The sequence below is a fragment of the Hemiscyllium ocellatum genome, chromosome 34, assembly GCF_020745735.1.
Source record: "Hemiscyllium ocellatum isolate sHemOce1 chromosome 34, sHemOce1.pat.X.cur, whole genome shotgun sequence".
NCBI classification, from domain to species: domain Eukaryota; kingdom Metazoa; phylum Chordata; class Chondrichthyes; order Orectolobiformes; family Hemiscylliidae; genus Hemiscyllium; species Hemiscyllium ocellatum.
Window position 1 is genome coordinate 11,186,621 of NC_083434.1, and position 16,892 is coordinate 11,203,512.

The 16,892-nt window shown below is 37.9% G+C and overlaps 1 protein-coding gene across 1 annotated transcript in view; it reads right to left on the reverse strand.

The window, feature by feature from the left end:
* Nucleotides 1–4,825: 4,825 nt before the first annotated feature.
* LOC132832216 (probable thiopurine S-methyltransferase) overlaps nt 4,826–16,892 on the reverse strand; it is a 54,285-nt gene continuing 42,218 nt past the window's right edge. Inside the window, exons 7-9 of the mRNA XM_060850010.1 lie at nt 16,152–16,237; nt 9,102–9,146; nt 4,826–7,529 (exon numbers count right to left, since the gene is read on the reverse strand). Coding sequence (XP_060705993.1) covers nt 7,396–7,529; nt 9,102–9,146; nt 16,152–16,237 — 265 coding nt within the window. The 3' untranslated portion in view covers nt 4,826–7,395. The remainder of the gene's footprint in view (nt 7,530–9,101; nt 9,147–16,151; nt 16,238–16,892) is intronic.

Here is a 16,892-nt window from a genome sequence, read left to right on the forward strand (position 1 = left end):
TGATCATAACATTAAAGAATTAATTGTTTAACACTAGAATTTATTAAATTATGTAAAGAATACAAGCAAAAAATACAAATTTAGCATTAGCTGAGTAAGTAAACCCATGTTTTTAGTGTGGGGATAAAAGGTTAATCACTGTGTTGCATTTCATTGTTTCAAAGGGCTATCTAATCAAAAGCTTATTGTGCCTGATATAAACCTGATCAGTTGTATAATTACACCATGTTTGTAGATAATGCCTTTTGTTCGAGGAACAGCTAATAATTGTAACAATTATTGTTTTAATATTCTGAATGCACTATTGTAGCAATTTTTGATTACAAATATCAGTAACAGAAAGAATTGTCTTAATTGCATGCATCTTGCACTAAAAGGTTTGTTTTAAAGCTATCTTTACTGATACATTTATAGTTTTAAAAAAATGCAAGATCTACTACGCACACACAAAACATACTTCTTTGAAAAATATATTTCTTATTATCCTACTCAAATAGAAAATGTTATTATTCTATCAAATTACAAATTATCATTTTTACATTTAGGGTGTAGATTTGATATCCAGACGTTTCATTACCTGGCTAGGTAACATCATCAGTGGTGACCTCCAAGTGAAGTGAAGCTGTTGTCTCCTGCTTTCTATTTATATCTATTTACAGAAAGCAGGAGACAACAGCTTCGCTTCACTTGGAGGTCACCACTGATGATGTTACCGAGCCAGGTAATGAAACGTCTGGATATCAAACCTACAGCTCAGCGAGCAAGCCTACACCCTAAACCTCAACCTGAGCTACAAACCTTCACAAACCTTGCGATCATTTTTACATTTTTGATAAAACATACTTATACAACATTCACTTACACTGATGTATAAAATCTGAACATGTTCTAACAGGAAACGATTCGGAAAACAGCAAAAATGTGATTGTACACAGTTAGGTCTATTTTAGTTTTAACATTTGTTTTCTCATGATTATATAATTTCAACATATGTACTTAATTTCTTTCTTCAGACGGTTGTGATTCTTTGGAATCCTGTCCCTCAATTGACTATGTATGAACAAAGTACTGCAAATGTTAGTACTGCAAAATCTGTACCGAAAATAAAAATGCTGAAGATCACAGTGGGTCCGGGTCCACTCAAAACCTTAGCTTACTCTCTCTCCATGGATACTGCCTGACCCGCTGTGATCTCCAACATTTGTTTTCACCTCAAATGACTATGCATGTTCAATGAGTATCTTCAAAGTTGTGTTCAATAGGAAGAGAAAAGGATGAGGTTCTGAGGAGAGAATGTAGAAAATTAAGCAGGACATTAAAAAGTAGGTCCTTGAGGGTAGTAATACCTAGATTCCTCCCAGTGCCACGTGCTCGTGAAAGTAGGAATAGGAGGATAGAGTAGATGAATGCATGGCTGAGGAACTGGTGCAGGGGAGAAAGATACACATGTTTGGATCATTAGAAACTCTTCTTTTTCAGTTCACTTCAATCCCAGAAGGATAGGTTGCACTTGTATTGGAAAGGGACTAATATACTGGTGGGGAGATTTGCTAGAGCCACACAAGAAGACTTAAATTAGTAAGGGGTGTGGGTGAGAAGAGGGATCAGTCTGAAGCAGATACAGTTGGGAAAAGGAGAAAAAGGACCATTGGGAAATAGTCAACAGGAACAAAGCAGAGAATGAGGTAACACTAATAAATTAAATTGCATTTATTTCAATGCAAGATGCCTAACATTTCAGGCAGATGAATTCAAAACATGTTTGGGAACATGAATTATGATATTATAGCTATTACAGAGATGTGGCTCAGGGATGGACAGGACTGGCAGCTTAATGTTCCAAAGTATAGATGCTATAAGGAATGATACGGGGGTGGGTGTTGTTGGCGGGGGGGGGGGGGGGGGGGGGGTGTGTGAGAAGAGTGGGGGTAGCGTTTTTGATTAGGGATAACATTACTGTGTACTTAGGGAGGACATTCCGGGCAGTATATCCGGTGAAGTTATTTGGGTGGAACTGAGAAATAAATAAGGGATGATCACTTTATTGTGATTCTATTATACATCCCCCAGTAGTCAGCAGGAAATTGAGAAACAAATTTGTAAGGCGATCTCAGTTATCTGTAAGGGTAATAGGGTGGTAATGGTAGGAGATTTTAACTTTTCAAGCATAGACTAGAATTGCCATAATGTTAAGGGCTTGGATGGAGAGGAATTTGATTGTGGATAAAAACATTTTTTGCTTCTGCATATGGATGTATTTACCAGAGAAGGAGCAAAACTTGACATTCTCTTGAGAATAAGGCAAGGCAGGTGACTGAGGTGTCAGTGTGGGAGCACTGTGGACCAGTGGGCCACAGGAACCAGTGACCATAATTCTATTCGTTTTAAAATAGTCATGGAAAAGGATAGACCAGATCTAAAAGTTAAAGTTCTAAAATGGAGTAAGGCCAATTTTGATGGTATTAGGTAAGAAGTTTCAAAGGTTGCTTGGGGGTGGAAATTTGCAGGTAAAGGGACAGCTAGAAAATGGGAAGCCTTCAAAAATGAGACAACAGTCCAGAGTCAGTAGGCTCCTGTTAGGGTGAAGAGCAAGGTTGGTAGGTGTAAGGAAAGCTGGACGACTAGAAAAATTTAGGTTTTGGTTAAGAAAAAGGAGGAAGCATACGTCAGATATAGACAGCAGGTACAGAGTGAATCGCTATAAGAGTATAAAGGCATAGAAGTAGACATTAAGAGTGAAATCAGGAGGTCAAAAGAATAGCAAGAAAGAGAACAGGAACCTTTCAAGATCAACAAGGTCACCTTGGTGTGGAACCACAGGAGATGAGGTTGATATTAAATAAGTATTTTGCATCAGTGTTTACTGTGAAGAATTGTAAGATAACGAACTTGCGGAAATAAGTAGCAATATTTTGAAATGTCCATATTACAGAGAAGGTGCTGCTGTTTTAAAATGCGTAAAGATAGATAGATCCCCAGGATTTGATCAGGTGTACCCTAGGCTAGGAAAGTGATCGCTGGGCTCCTTGCTAACATATTTGTATCATCAATAGCCCCACAGGCCAGGTACTAAATGCTTCCCCTGCTTCCATAAAATTTCAGACATTGTGACATACGAATAGGTGGCAGGAATTTCACCAGCTGGAATTTATTCTTCCACACTTCCGCTCTTCAAACTCACCAGTGGTGAAGCATAAAATCCAGTCCCTGCTTTTGTAAGAACATAACATTTGTTCATATTCCCTGTTAACATTTCAAATGCATAATGGAACCACCTTTTTCTTTCGCAATAGTGCAACTGTAATTGCTGAGGTAGAAATATTCTGTAATCTGCTAATACTGGGATACATAGTTGAGAGTAGCAGCGACCACACTAGCGGCAAGTTGCATTAATTTTATTAACTCTTTAGAATGATTGATGTTACATATAAGGATTCCAAATTTGCTGGAACAGTTATATAGTCAATGCTGTAAATTTAGTTCCATGTTTATTTTGCACTATCACATGAATTTTGAACTGTTCATGACATATGTTAATGATGAGTCAGGAACTTTACAGATAATTAGCTAATGGCTTACATTGCTAATTAATCACTTAACCCTATACTCTTACTCAGATTGAAGTATGACCAGGAGGCAGATTCATTGCAACAGATTGCCGCTCATCTTTGTTTCTGATGAAAAATGGCATAATCCAGGAAAATGCCAATCTAGAGACGGGCTCCGTGATGAGAGCAATTTTTAAATTACTTTTAGGAGGGCAGTTTAGTAGAATTTTGTTAATATTCCATCAAATTATTACGCAATGCAAATCATGATGAATCTGAGTTACATACATACAATTAAATCTTACACTGTTTTTGACAAACTCTGAGTCATATCAAGAGTTTTGGAAGGTTTACCACTGTGAGATATAAGAATTTTATTGCTCTATCTTAACAAGCATTGACTACCTATCCTGCTCCACACTGTTGTATCACATCTGATTTCTGCTCCATCTTACACATTATTACTAAAAACAACTTGGCAATCAATGGATATCCACCCAAAGACTGGCATCCCTTGTACCTGCACCATCATAAAAAGGCACTGTGCACCCAGATAAATACTGGCATTCCAAAGCTGTCATTCTCAGTGATGGACAAAGTCACAATCTGGCGAAGAATGGGAGAACAGCACTGCATTTCTCCAACAGGGACTTGGAGGTCTTGATGGACAGGTTGGTGCCAAACAGAGTGTTCTCTTCCTAGAAAACAAGCAGAGCAGATGTACCAGTACACACTGACAGTCGATTCTGAGTTAGTATGTAGGAGCAGCCTGTAGTCTTGCAAAGAAGGTCAATTGTCTTTTCAACTCTAGTGTGCCACTCTTCTCTCTGCTTCCTCACAATATCTCTACCACTACATCGACTTTGCACCAAGACTCACATTCTGCCACCCTCACGATTACATGTAACATCTTACCTCACTTGTATTTTTCACATCAACCTCCCACATTAATAAACTTGCACGTCCTCTATGCTGCCTCCTCAGTCTTTCATTAGACCTGAATGCCTTTTCCTCAAAGCCATTATCTTCAGTCTTGTCATGACTTCTATACATATGATTGTTTAGTTTGTGACTTACAACAGCTTTGTGGGAATGTAATATGGTAACAACAACAGAAATGTGGATGAAAAATGGTGAGGCCTGGGTTCTTGATATTCTTGGCTATAAAGTGTTCAAAGAGGGGAGATGAGATGGCAGTACTGACTAAGAAAGATATTGTAATCTTGGAAAGAAGGGATATCCTTGTTGGAGCAAAAACAGAATCAATCCAGTTAGAGTTGACAGCAATAAGTCATGATTTTATTGAATGGTAGATTCAGGTGCAATGGGCCAAGGGTTCTATTTCTGCTCCTGATTTGTTCGGATGCTCGTATTACACTTCTGGGACAGTTCTATAGGTCTCTCTCAACACTCACCTAACATCACAAGAGATACTGAATGCATCACAATTATGTTAAAGCTAATTGCTTTCTATATAAGCAAGGCAACAAAATATATTTGAAATAATGTGAAGGATGAGAAAGCAATGATAGATGTTCTATCATGGATTGGGAAAGTAAAAAGCACAAACAAATCACAATAGTCTGTAAAACAGAGTTCTTGGATGAGGATGATATGGTTAATCTTGTCAAAAGCTACAGAAAGGTAAAGGACAAAGTGGGAAAACTGAAATAGAAACATGGAGAAACAAACCAGCTGCTATGTTGAAAGGGTGAAAGGAAATAGTGTACAGAGGAACCTCGATGATCTGAATACCAATTATTCAAAAATCGGATTATCCAAAGGAGATCTCGAGGTCCTGATAGAAACATAACATCAAAGACGTGTTTCTAATAGTGATTACATCTTTTGTTTACAGTGATTAAAACAGGAACAGTCTCCAAATGACTGACCCCCCGCCCTCTCTCTCTCCCCACACTTTGCCTGGAGTTCCACAGAGGAGTGTACCCTAAACTCTCCAACATTGCCCTTACAGGGCAAATGTGGAACCGGTCAAAAAGTTGCAGTAAAAAGTTGTGTGTTGCTGTGTGCGTGCGCGCGCTATCTGGAAACTTACCCCACGAAGGCAAGTGCAGCAGCAGCTGCAGTCTTGTTGGTGTCCAGTCCAGCTGCCTCAGAGAGGGGGCGGAGGTGCACGCAAGGAGAGGGGTGCAGTGTAGGGCAGGGGGCAGTGTTGGTCAAGGGCAGTGTTGGATGGGGTTGAGGAGCGGGGGGGCGCTGTTGGACAGGGTCGGGGGCGGTATTAGATGGGGACGGTGGGGTCTGGGGCTGGGGCTCGCATGCTGTGCTGCTGCTGCAATTTCCTGAAGAGGAAGCAGACTATAAAAACTCCCAGCATCAGAGGAAAGGCATTTAATCAATTCACCGAATGATCGATTATCCGAACGTAATAGTGCCCGGCCATCTCGTTTGGATAATCAAGATTCCCCTGTAAATAGATTTGAGTGTAGCTCTGAAAAGGGAATTAGATCACTACTTAATAGGAGGAGGCTGGGAAGTGGCAAAAGAGAAATTGCTTTTTCAGAGAGCTGGCAAAGACACAGTGGGCTAAAAAGCTGCCGCTTGAATTGTAACCATTCTATGATTTTATGAGATTAAATAACAAGCATGGGATGAACCTTATATGGGTCACAAGCAGCAATATTACAAGTCCTCGGGAAAACTGGTCTACAAAGAGACCTGGGTGTTCAGGTCCATTGTTCCCTGAAGGTGACAATACAGGTCAATAGAGTGGTCAAGCAGGCATATGGCATGCTTTCCTTCATTGGAAGGGACATTGAGTACATGAGTTGGCAGTTGTATAAGACTTTGGTTCAGCCACATTTGGAATACCATGTACAATTCTGGTCGCTACATTACCAAAAGGATGTGGATACTTTGGAGAGGGTGCAAAGGTGATTCACCAGGATGTTGTCTGGTATGGAAGTGCTAGCTATGAAGAGAGGTTGACTAGATTAGGATTATTTTCAGTAGAAAGATGAAGATTGAGGTTTACAAAATCATGAGAAGTATAGACAATGTGGATGGCATGTATCTCTGCAGATACATGAATGAGCAGAGAGCAAAGGGATATAGACCTTTAGAAAATAAGCGACAGGTTTGGAGAGAGGTTACGGACTGTCGCAGGCTTGGAGGGCCAAAGGGCCCATTTCTGTGCTGTAATTTTCTTTGTTCTTTGCTTCTGGGATGTAACCTAAGAAGGAATAATATTTCCACGGCAGATGCCATTTGATGGTTGATTTGGGCTGTTTGGTGCAGAATGCAGAAGCAGAAATTTGACCATGGAATAGCGAGAAAAGTGGTGACAGGATGGACATGGATTTGGGAGGCAATACAATCACTAATTTGGAGATGGATGAGAACTTGTTGATAGAATATTATGTTGAGAGTACACAGAAGTCGAATGTAGGTTGGGGGGCGGGGGGGGGGATACTGACAAATATTTTGAAAGGAGGGTGAAAGCAATGGAAAGGAAGCCACTTACAGAATACCCTGGAACTGCATTTACAGTATAACTGCAAATAATACAAGAAACCCATTTCATTTTGTTCTTAAAGTTTCTACCACCCTCTGCATGAAAAGGTTGCCCCTTAATTCCCGTTCATATCTTTCCCCTTTCACCATAAACCTATGCCCTCTAATTCTGAATTCCTCCACCCCAGGGAAAAAAACCTTGCTTACATGTTGGAATTAAGAGAGCATACAGCACATAATCTACCATCAGGGGAACTAAAAGCCCCCAGTTTCCAGTTCGATCCCAAACCCAATGTTTTAAATTTTCCTAATCAGATTTACATTTCTAGTTTTCAAATTTTTCATAAAATCAATGCAGCATTTGTCAATGTATTTAACCACAGGAATCCATATTGGTCTTCAATGTAATTAAGTGGATTTGTTCAGTGAAGGAATCCAGACCCCAACTTCTCTGTCTGTCAGTCAAAGCATCTGATGATCCTAACAGTTGAATGTTGCATGATTGGTCTGTAAGAAGAGTATCAACAATAACTTACTTCAGAGCCAAAAGCTTAATGTGACAGTTTTTCAAATGTTAAATTATATAAAGTAAAGGCAATGGAAGGAGAAATAGTAAATTAATTTTCAAGAAGTGATTGAACTGACATCAAGTTATTATTGACAGGGAAATTTCATCATCTACTTTGAAAAGATCACATTAAATTAGCAAAACAAGTGATGTCACAAAAATGATGACAACATTCAAAACATTTCAAGTTAAATACAATTCTCTAGTATTTGTTAGCTTTGTTACATTTATTTTTGGTAGTTATTTTCTTTCCTTTGAAATCTACCAATCAATTCTGTGGAGAATGGGACCAAATATTTATACCTATATGTACTGAACCAAGATGGCTTTCCTGAGGATTGATTACACAAGGGCAAAAATAATGAAGTGCACTGGTTTTTTTCCTTCTGCATTGGAAAATTGGACAATTTGGGTCTGAAGGTTGGTTGGGAAGTTCTATGTTGCAAATTTTAGTTATTTTTGTGTCAATTCTTTTTGACCTATTACCAGAATGACATCGAGAACAGATTCCCACATTTACATGGAATCAGTGTCAGACATTTATTATGATTGGCACAATTCAGTTATGTGATAAAGATCTGTAAAATATATCATCATTTTTTACAATTTGGATTGTTTGGAAAAGAGAAGTCTATGGATATTGATTAGTACCTTGAAGGACTTTTTGTTCAAAAAGTTCACAAAGTTATTCTGAAACAGTGACCTAAACGCATTGGCTCCAAGAAGACATGTGAATGCAGTCAAAGGCCTGAGAACACCCATGGAGTGTTCAGGGAACAAGATATTTATAATTTTCAGTTTAGTTATTTTAAGCCATCTGTTTTGCTTTGACTTCAGAACAGTAAATACCAGAGTTTTGGTTGCGAAGAATCAGGAGTTGAGCTCAGAAACAAGCTTAGTTTCTCTCCTAGCAAGGAAACACAGTTTAGTTCAGTTCCATTCAGAGGAAACAAGTCATGACACCAGAAATATTTTTTTGTATTTGAAGAAATTTGTAAGCCAAGAGAATTTGGTACAGAAATCTTTGGGTTTTTGGAACTGAAAATATTTTGGTTTTCAGAATTGTGAAAGGTCCATGCTATCAGATCCAGAGAGGAATTGTAAAAACCGCCTCTATAGTTTAAGAATGAGAAACTAGAAGGAGTTAGTTAAGTGGAAATTTGAAGAGTTGAGATTAGAGCATATGTCCTCTGCACTTGGATACATATAATGGACAGTATTGGAAAGCAGGTTGTAACTTTGTTTTCTCAGTTCTAATTTTAATGCATATTTAAATCTCTTTGTTTGCTTTCTTTCTTTTGTGTAATAAAATTATGGTTTGTTAAAGAATATTTGCAGCTTCATGTAAATATTTTTAGTGACTAACCACCATGTGAACTAATGAACAAAATATTAGACATATGATCTATCAAGCAAGGCTTTATTCTAGTATTTGACTTGTCCAGTAGTCTATCAGCTTGGAATCATAACATCAATCTTTAATTCTTACAAAATCCTTTAAACAAACTCACCATAGAGGTCATGGATTACATGCAGGGGTGTAGAAAATGGTGGACCTACAAAAACAATGCAATATACATTTAAAGTACTAATTTAAAATCAAGTGATCAAACAGATACATGATACAAAGGAAAGTTACAAAATTCTACAGATGAACAACTATGATTTGGATGCAAAGGAGGATCAGTGGGACAGTGACAAAGTAGTAATATTACTGGACTAGTGGAGGTCTGCCCTAATACTGAGACATGAATTAAAATCCCACTGCTATAATTTAAGTTCAATTAAATTGATAAATGCGAATAAAAAGCTGTTGTAAAAACCTATCTGGTTTCACTAATGTCCTTTATGGAAGGAAATCTGCTATACTTAACTTTTTAACTGCAGGTTGACTATTCTTGGAAAATACTTGGATGTATCAAATTGCAACAGAGAGATGAATAAACAAAACAAAGAAACTGATCTGATTGACTACCTAGATGACAAAGGTATACCCAGCTCAGTTGAGTCTGCAAAGTGCTCTTCATGCACATTTGGGGGAACTTATTCCAAGTGTGTCTTGCAATGGCCTTGAAATAGTCATCAAATCATATCTTACTGCCAATGACCCAGTCATAGCTGCCACCATTACTGTCCCAGGGATCTTACAGGTGGCAGCAGAGAGGTAAATGGTTGGGAAGCAGTGGTCCTGGGAATTTTCAACACCAACTCCATACCCATCAGGTTTCATGGCACCAGGTCAAATGTGGGCAAGGAACCCCTGCTAATTATCAACTACCTTCCTTCTTCTGCTGAATTAGTACTCTTTCTTATTGAACACCATTTGGAAGAAGCATTGTGGATGACAAGGACACAGAATCAAGTCCTTAACCTAGTGTACAACCTTCATCACCATGAGTGGCTCTGGCAGAGTCTGAAGGGCACAACTACAGACTGAGCTGGTGATAGGTGCCAAGAGAAATGACACATCACTATCAGTCACACATGCATTTGCCCATAGAATCAGCAGAAATAATACTTTACAGTTCTTATTAAGGTGAAGCAGAATTTTCGCACTCCGAATATTCTTCTTTGTGTTGTGTGACACTATCATTATGCTGAACAGGATAAATTCAAAACAGTAGCTGAAAACTTGAAATCCATGAGGTATTGTGGCCCACCGGAAGCAGCACTCTCAACTAATTCAATTCATGTTATCAAGGTATAGTGGTTGCAATTAATACAGCAAATCATGAGAATCCTGATAACATTCTGGCTGGTGTAGACAAGTTATGTACTCCATAACCAGCTATGATACTCAGTTTAGATTCTGCCTGGGTGATCTGGCTCCAAATCTTTCAACAGCCTTGGTTGAAGCAAGGTCAAAGGAACTGAGCATCAAAATTCAGGTGAGTTTCCAAAACAAGTTGACATCAAGCTATCAAGGAGCCAAAGCAAAACTGAAGCAATTGGGAATCAGATGGAAAGTCTCCAATCACTGGAGACTTGAGTCGAGTGTGGTGCTGGAAAAGCATAATAGGTCAGGCAGCATCCGAGGAGCAGGAGAATTGACGTTTTGGGCAAGGGGTTCATAATGAAGGGCTTATACCCAAAATGTCCACTCTCCTGCTCCTCAGATGCTGCCTAACCTGCTGTGCTTTACCAGCACCACACTCTCGACTATGATCTCCAGCATCTCCACTTTCTCCCAATCATTGGAGTCTTACCTATTACAAAAGAAGATCAATCATTCTAGTTACAGGACAATGCTGCAGAAATTCCTCAGGATAGTGTCCTTGACCCAAACATCTTCAGCTGCTTCATTGATAGACCTTCCCTCCATCATAAAAGGTCAGAAGCGGAGATGTCTATTAATGATTATACTGTATTCTGTACAACTCAAGCCTTGTGAAATTCTGAAGGATTCAGTGCTCAAATGCAGCAAGACTGAGACAACATTCAGACTCATCTCCAGCAGGAGACAATCTAACCACTTCCCCATGACATTCAAGGGTATTATTATCACAGATTTATTCAACTTCAATGTCTTGGAGGTTATCATTGACCAGAAACCAAGAGGCAGGGACTGTACAAGAAACTCACCTCTGGGTCTGCCAAGACCTGAGCAAGGTACAAAAGGAAATTGATGGAATACTCTACACTTGCCTGAAAGGGTGAAGTTTCAACAACATTCCAGAAGCTCCACAGCATCTAGACCAAAGCCATCCTGTCCACCACTCAAACATTTATTCCATCCCCCACTGAAGCACGGCAGCAGAAATTATCAAATACAATATGTACCATAGCAACCTGCCAAGCTTCCTTTGATTGTAATTTCCAAACATTGAACCTCGAGTACTTAGAGCTACTAGGTTAACAGATATAGGAGAAAAATGCCAGATGTAAATTTTTCTCAAGTCATATACTAGACTGATTTGGAACTATATTGCTGTTCATTCAATGTTATTGGTTGAAAAACTTTAAACTCCCTTCCTAATAGCATTGGACAGTAGTGGCTGAAGACTCATTACCTTATTTTCAATAACTATTACGGATAACCAACAAATGCTAACCTTGTCAGCGATACACTCAGCTTCTGAAAATAGCAAAAACAAATTCCATGATACTCCAAGGACCTAGCCAAAACAATCTAAAGTGAAGAGTTAGAGCTTTATTTATAAGTTTTGAACAGTGATAGACAATTCACCAATTTAACAGATGAGGCAGGCTCCATAGATACTCCCATCTTCAACAAAGGGGTAGCCAAGCACAGAGTGCAAAAGGTAAAGTTGAAGCATTCTCAACAATCTTCAGCCAGAAGTGCTGAGTGGATAATTCACCTCAGTCTCACAGAGGTCCCTAATATCACAGATGCCAGTCTTTAGCTTAATCAATTTGCTCCCTATGATAACAAGAGCTGGCTGAAGGAACTGGATACTACAAAAACTATGAATCTTGAAACATTCCAGCAGTACTCCTGAATATTTGTGCTCCAGAACTTGTCATATGGCCTAGCCAAGCTGTTTCAATAAAGCTACAACATTGGAGTCTACCCAAAAATGTGGAAAGTTTCTTAGGTATGTTGTGTTCACAAAACAGACAAATCCAACATGCTAATTACTGCCTTGACTGTCTACTCTCAATTATCAGTAAAATGATGGAAGATGTTGTCAACACTTCTATCTAGAAGTACCTGCCTTGTAATAATTTAATCACGGAAATTCAATTTGGGTTCTGGCAGGGTCACTCAACTCCTTTCCTCATTACAGCCTTAGGTCAAACATGGACAAACGATTGAATTCCTGAGTTGAAGTGAGATCAAGGCCACATTATGTGGCAACAGGGAGCTCTAACATAAGGGAAGTTAATGGAAATCAATGGAAAACTCGTCACTGAATAAAGATACAGCTAGTATAAAGAAAGATGCTTGTGGTAGTTGGAAGTCAGTCATCTCAGCTCCAGGACATTTCTGCAGGAGTTCTTGGGCCTAACCACCTCTAGCTGCTTCACCAATCTTCCCTCTATAAGGTAAGAATATGGGATGTTTGTTGATGAATGCACAATTTTCAGTACCATTTGTATTTCTCAAAAACTGAAGCAGTCCATGTCCAAATGTAGCAAGACATGGGCAATATCCAGATCTGAGATGACAAGTGGCAAGTAAGAAATGTCAGGCAATGACTAACTTGAACAGAAGAGAATCTAACTATTAGCCATGACATTCAAAGGCACTACCATCACTATGAATACGCTGGGCATTACCATTGACCAGAGACTGAACTGGACTAGCAGTGGTTCCAAGAGCAGGTCAGAGACGAGGAATCCTGCAGTGAGTAACTCAACTTTTGACTTTTCAATGTCTATCCATCGTTTACAAGGTACAAGATTACACTCCACTTGCCTGGATGAGTGCAGGTCTAACAATATCAAAGAATGATAACATTCAGAACAAAGCAACCCAAGTGATTGTTTGTGTGTGGTGCCAATCATTCCCTCTAACACCATCAGTAGTAGAAGTGTGTATCATCTATAAAAAACATTGTAGAAATACATGAAGGCTTCCTAGACAGCACCTTCCAAATTCATTGCCTCTTCCATCTCAAAGGACAAGGGAAGCAGGCAAATGGGAATATCACCACCTTGCAAGTTCCCCTCCAAGCCACTCACCATTCCAATTTGGAAATATATCACCGTCCTTCAGTATCAAAATTCTGCAATTCCTTTCCTAATGACTTCACAAGGCTACCAACACCAAATGGATTGCAGTGATTCAAGAAAGTAACTGACCAAAACCTTCTCAACAGCAATAAATAATAAAAAATAATGGGCAATAAATCTGGCACAGCATGTACTTCTTTAATAATCTTGATTTTTGCATAATTTGTTTTCAGTTCTGGTCAAAGAACTCAATGTCAGGATCCTTTTGTTCAAAGCTAGAATGCTTCCCAAACAAGAGTCTCCCTTCTTGACTGTTAAATCTAACATAAGGAAGCAATCTCTGACTCCTTCCAATACAGTGAGTTGGGAATAATGTTGAGATACAAGATTTCCCTATTCTCTGTTTGAAACAAGCTGAATTATGACATTTCCTTCAAAAGAAAGCCTGATTTTGATAAACATCCTTCAAAGTTGAAGTCTCTGGTTTTTCTTAAACACAATGTGAAAATATACTTCAATCCTAACTTTTTTGTTGAATGAATGTTGAGGAAAATGGCAAAATTTGAAGAGAAATGAGAATCACTTGTAGGCCAGATTGAGTTTTTAATGCTCAACTCTGGGCCAGTAGCTCAGTATGTGTCAAGTTCCCTACTTTGTAGGATATTAGAAAACTGTTAATGTTATAAAAACGACAACACAGCATCTTTCATTGTGATTTTTTTTCTGATTCTAATTGTAAATTGCTAATATATGGAGTATATACTTTGCAATTTACTATGGTGTTTTTAACTCAAGACCCTAGGTTGCTAGCAGAGTATCCTAACCACTATATTGTAATATCCATTTGCTAACACATGAATTTTCAAGTTGGTGTATCATTTCAAATGTGACCAGGTTCTCCCTGCAACCTCTATTATTGCAGAATGCATACCAGCCTTTCAAAATCTGTTTGTCAATTTCTTGGGGTTGCCATCCTTCCTTAAATTTCAAGAGACCTCTCAAAAACTCTAATTCTGCTGTGTTTTAACTGCACCAAATCAGACTTTGCTAGGGCTTTGAATGATCTTTCTGTACATTTGAGGAAAGCAATAGAAAAATCAGCTATTGAAAATCTTAAGGACCATAAGACATGAGAGCAGAAATTAGGCCATTCAGCCCATCGAGTCTGCTCCACCATTGAATCACGGCTGGTAAGTTTCTCAACTTCATTCTCTCCCTTTCTCCCCGTAACATTTGATCCCCATGACACCCAAGAAACTCTCTCTCTCCGTCTTAAATATACTCAATGACCTGGCCTCCACAGCCTTCTGTGACAATGAATTCCACAGATTCACCACAGTCTGGCTGAAGAAGTTTCTCCCTATCTCCATTCTAAAAGGTATTCCCTTTACTCTAAGGCTGTGCCCTAGTTCCTAGTCTTTCCTACCAATGGAAACATCTTCCCAACATCGACTTTGTACAAGTCATTCTGTAAGTTTCAATTAGATACCCCCTCATCCTGCAAAAACTCCATTGACTACAGAACCAAAGTCCACAAATGTTCCTCATATGTTAAGCTTTTCATTCCTGGGACCATTCTTGTGAACCAATTTTGTTGGCATAATTCAAAACAATTCAAATAACACAATTTGTGGCCTTGCAAAAGAGAAAATTTTAAATGAGTAATGATTTTCTGAAGTAGTTTTATTCATGTTTTTGTTTGTATTCACGTTTCGATTCAAATTTTGTAAGAAACTAATTATAAAGCGCAAACTGGAATACGATTAGAGTCACACAGTTGGAAAATTGGTGACACAGTTGCTCTGGAAAACTCAGCTGTGTATGTAATTTTCTTAGATAAAAGGTATGCATTTCAGAACAGCACAACAAACTTAAAGTAAGCCAACAGCATTGTGTCAAACTTTTGGAACTTTTGTCTTCTGGGAATTCTTCAGCTCATTCAGCGTTGTAAGTACTTTCACTTGATCAACAACTTCTGTGAAGTTGGCATTTCCAACATTCATAGATATTGTAACTTGAGTGCTGATAAAATGTGGTTAAACTCTAAGCAAATGGTGAAAGTAGAATCAAAAGGTGCCATCAAAAATAAATTTAAAAATTTTGCCATTTTAACTTGCCATTTCACCTCTGGAGTTACCTTTGCCTCCAACACCTATTGCAATGAAGCTCATTTTAAGCTTGAGGACAGCACTTCATCTTTATGACTGAAAATTTCACAGTCTTCTGGACTTGACATGGAATTCAACAATTTTAGACCAGAATCTTTGCCTCATTTGGTTTTTACTTACTTATGGATGGCAGAAATTGGCAAGTATGCTGCTTTTTTGTCCATTCAAGTTGCCTCTTCACTCAACTTTTGTTACTTCCTTATTTGTCCCACTTCCAATTGCATTTGCTGACCCCAACAATCCCTTTCTCGTTTAATCTCTTCTGTCTTCCACCTTACCATAATTTCTCTTTTGAATTTCTACAACCTCACTTCATCTGCCTTTATACTTATTCAAGATCTATTAGACATTTAATTTTGTTCAGTTTTAAGGAAAAAGCAGGAACCTGAAATATTTATTTTGCATATCTTCACAGATGCTGTCTGAACTGCTAAGCATTTTCTGCTTTTACTAAACACTTTTCTATGTTTGATTTAACAAATTGGCTTTAGTGAGACAGTAGAAAATGCAAAACAAATCAATTCAGGTTTTTGTTTATAAATATTTTCTTCAATTAAGATTGATCAGAGGTATCTATAATTAGAAAACATGGAACCAGAATTTGCATATTAAGATTTATTTAAATATTTTTGTATTTTATTATTTACTTCGGTAGAGTGGAGTACATTACAACAAAAAGCTTGTATCATTTTATGCAAACACATGCAAATGCTTTTCACACTTGAGTATGTGAAAGTGGACCATGAAATTACTTACCAGAAAATTTTTCTTGATCGTATGTTAAAGCATCCAGAAGGTAGTGACATTCTTTGGCCATAAGTGTAGTCATTAGTTTGGCATAACTGCAATAATTACATTAAGAAAAAGTCTTTAATTTGACAAAAGGTCTTACTTCTTTAACATGCTTTATAATATTCAATTTAATTTTGCTATTTGATCTCTTTCCTTCAATTGATTTTCACTTTGCTTAATTTAGTTGTACTTTTTGCATTAATATTAGTTTTCATTTTTCTCAAATGGTTCAGTTAATTTTGCTTGGACACGAAAGGACATAGAAACCATCTCTGAGAGAAAAGATTTCACACATCAGTAGCAAAATGAAACAATGCATGTTGAATCACATTTCTTGTTGTTTACACTGAAATGCTCAATAGTAATTTTTCATACACAGCCATGCTATATTTCATGATGCTCATGGAAAGGTACAATTACAGATTTATGGAGTACACTTTACAAAACATATATAGCTTAAAAGTATTCTTTAAAAAGAAAGTAAGCAGGAAAATAACATTTTCATGTTAATGGTGATGTGTATTTTAAAACAAACACTTTAGATATTATATCTAAAAATGACAGCTTAATTTAATACTAATATGCACTACAATGGAATAAGATTTCTGATTTGATAATTCAATACATTCAATTTCTAATCTGAGCTGTAACATAGATAGAGACATTAATGGAATCCAACTGTTTTCTTTCATGGTGGAAGGGAAA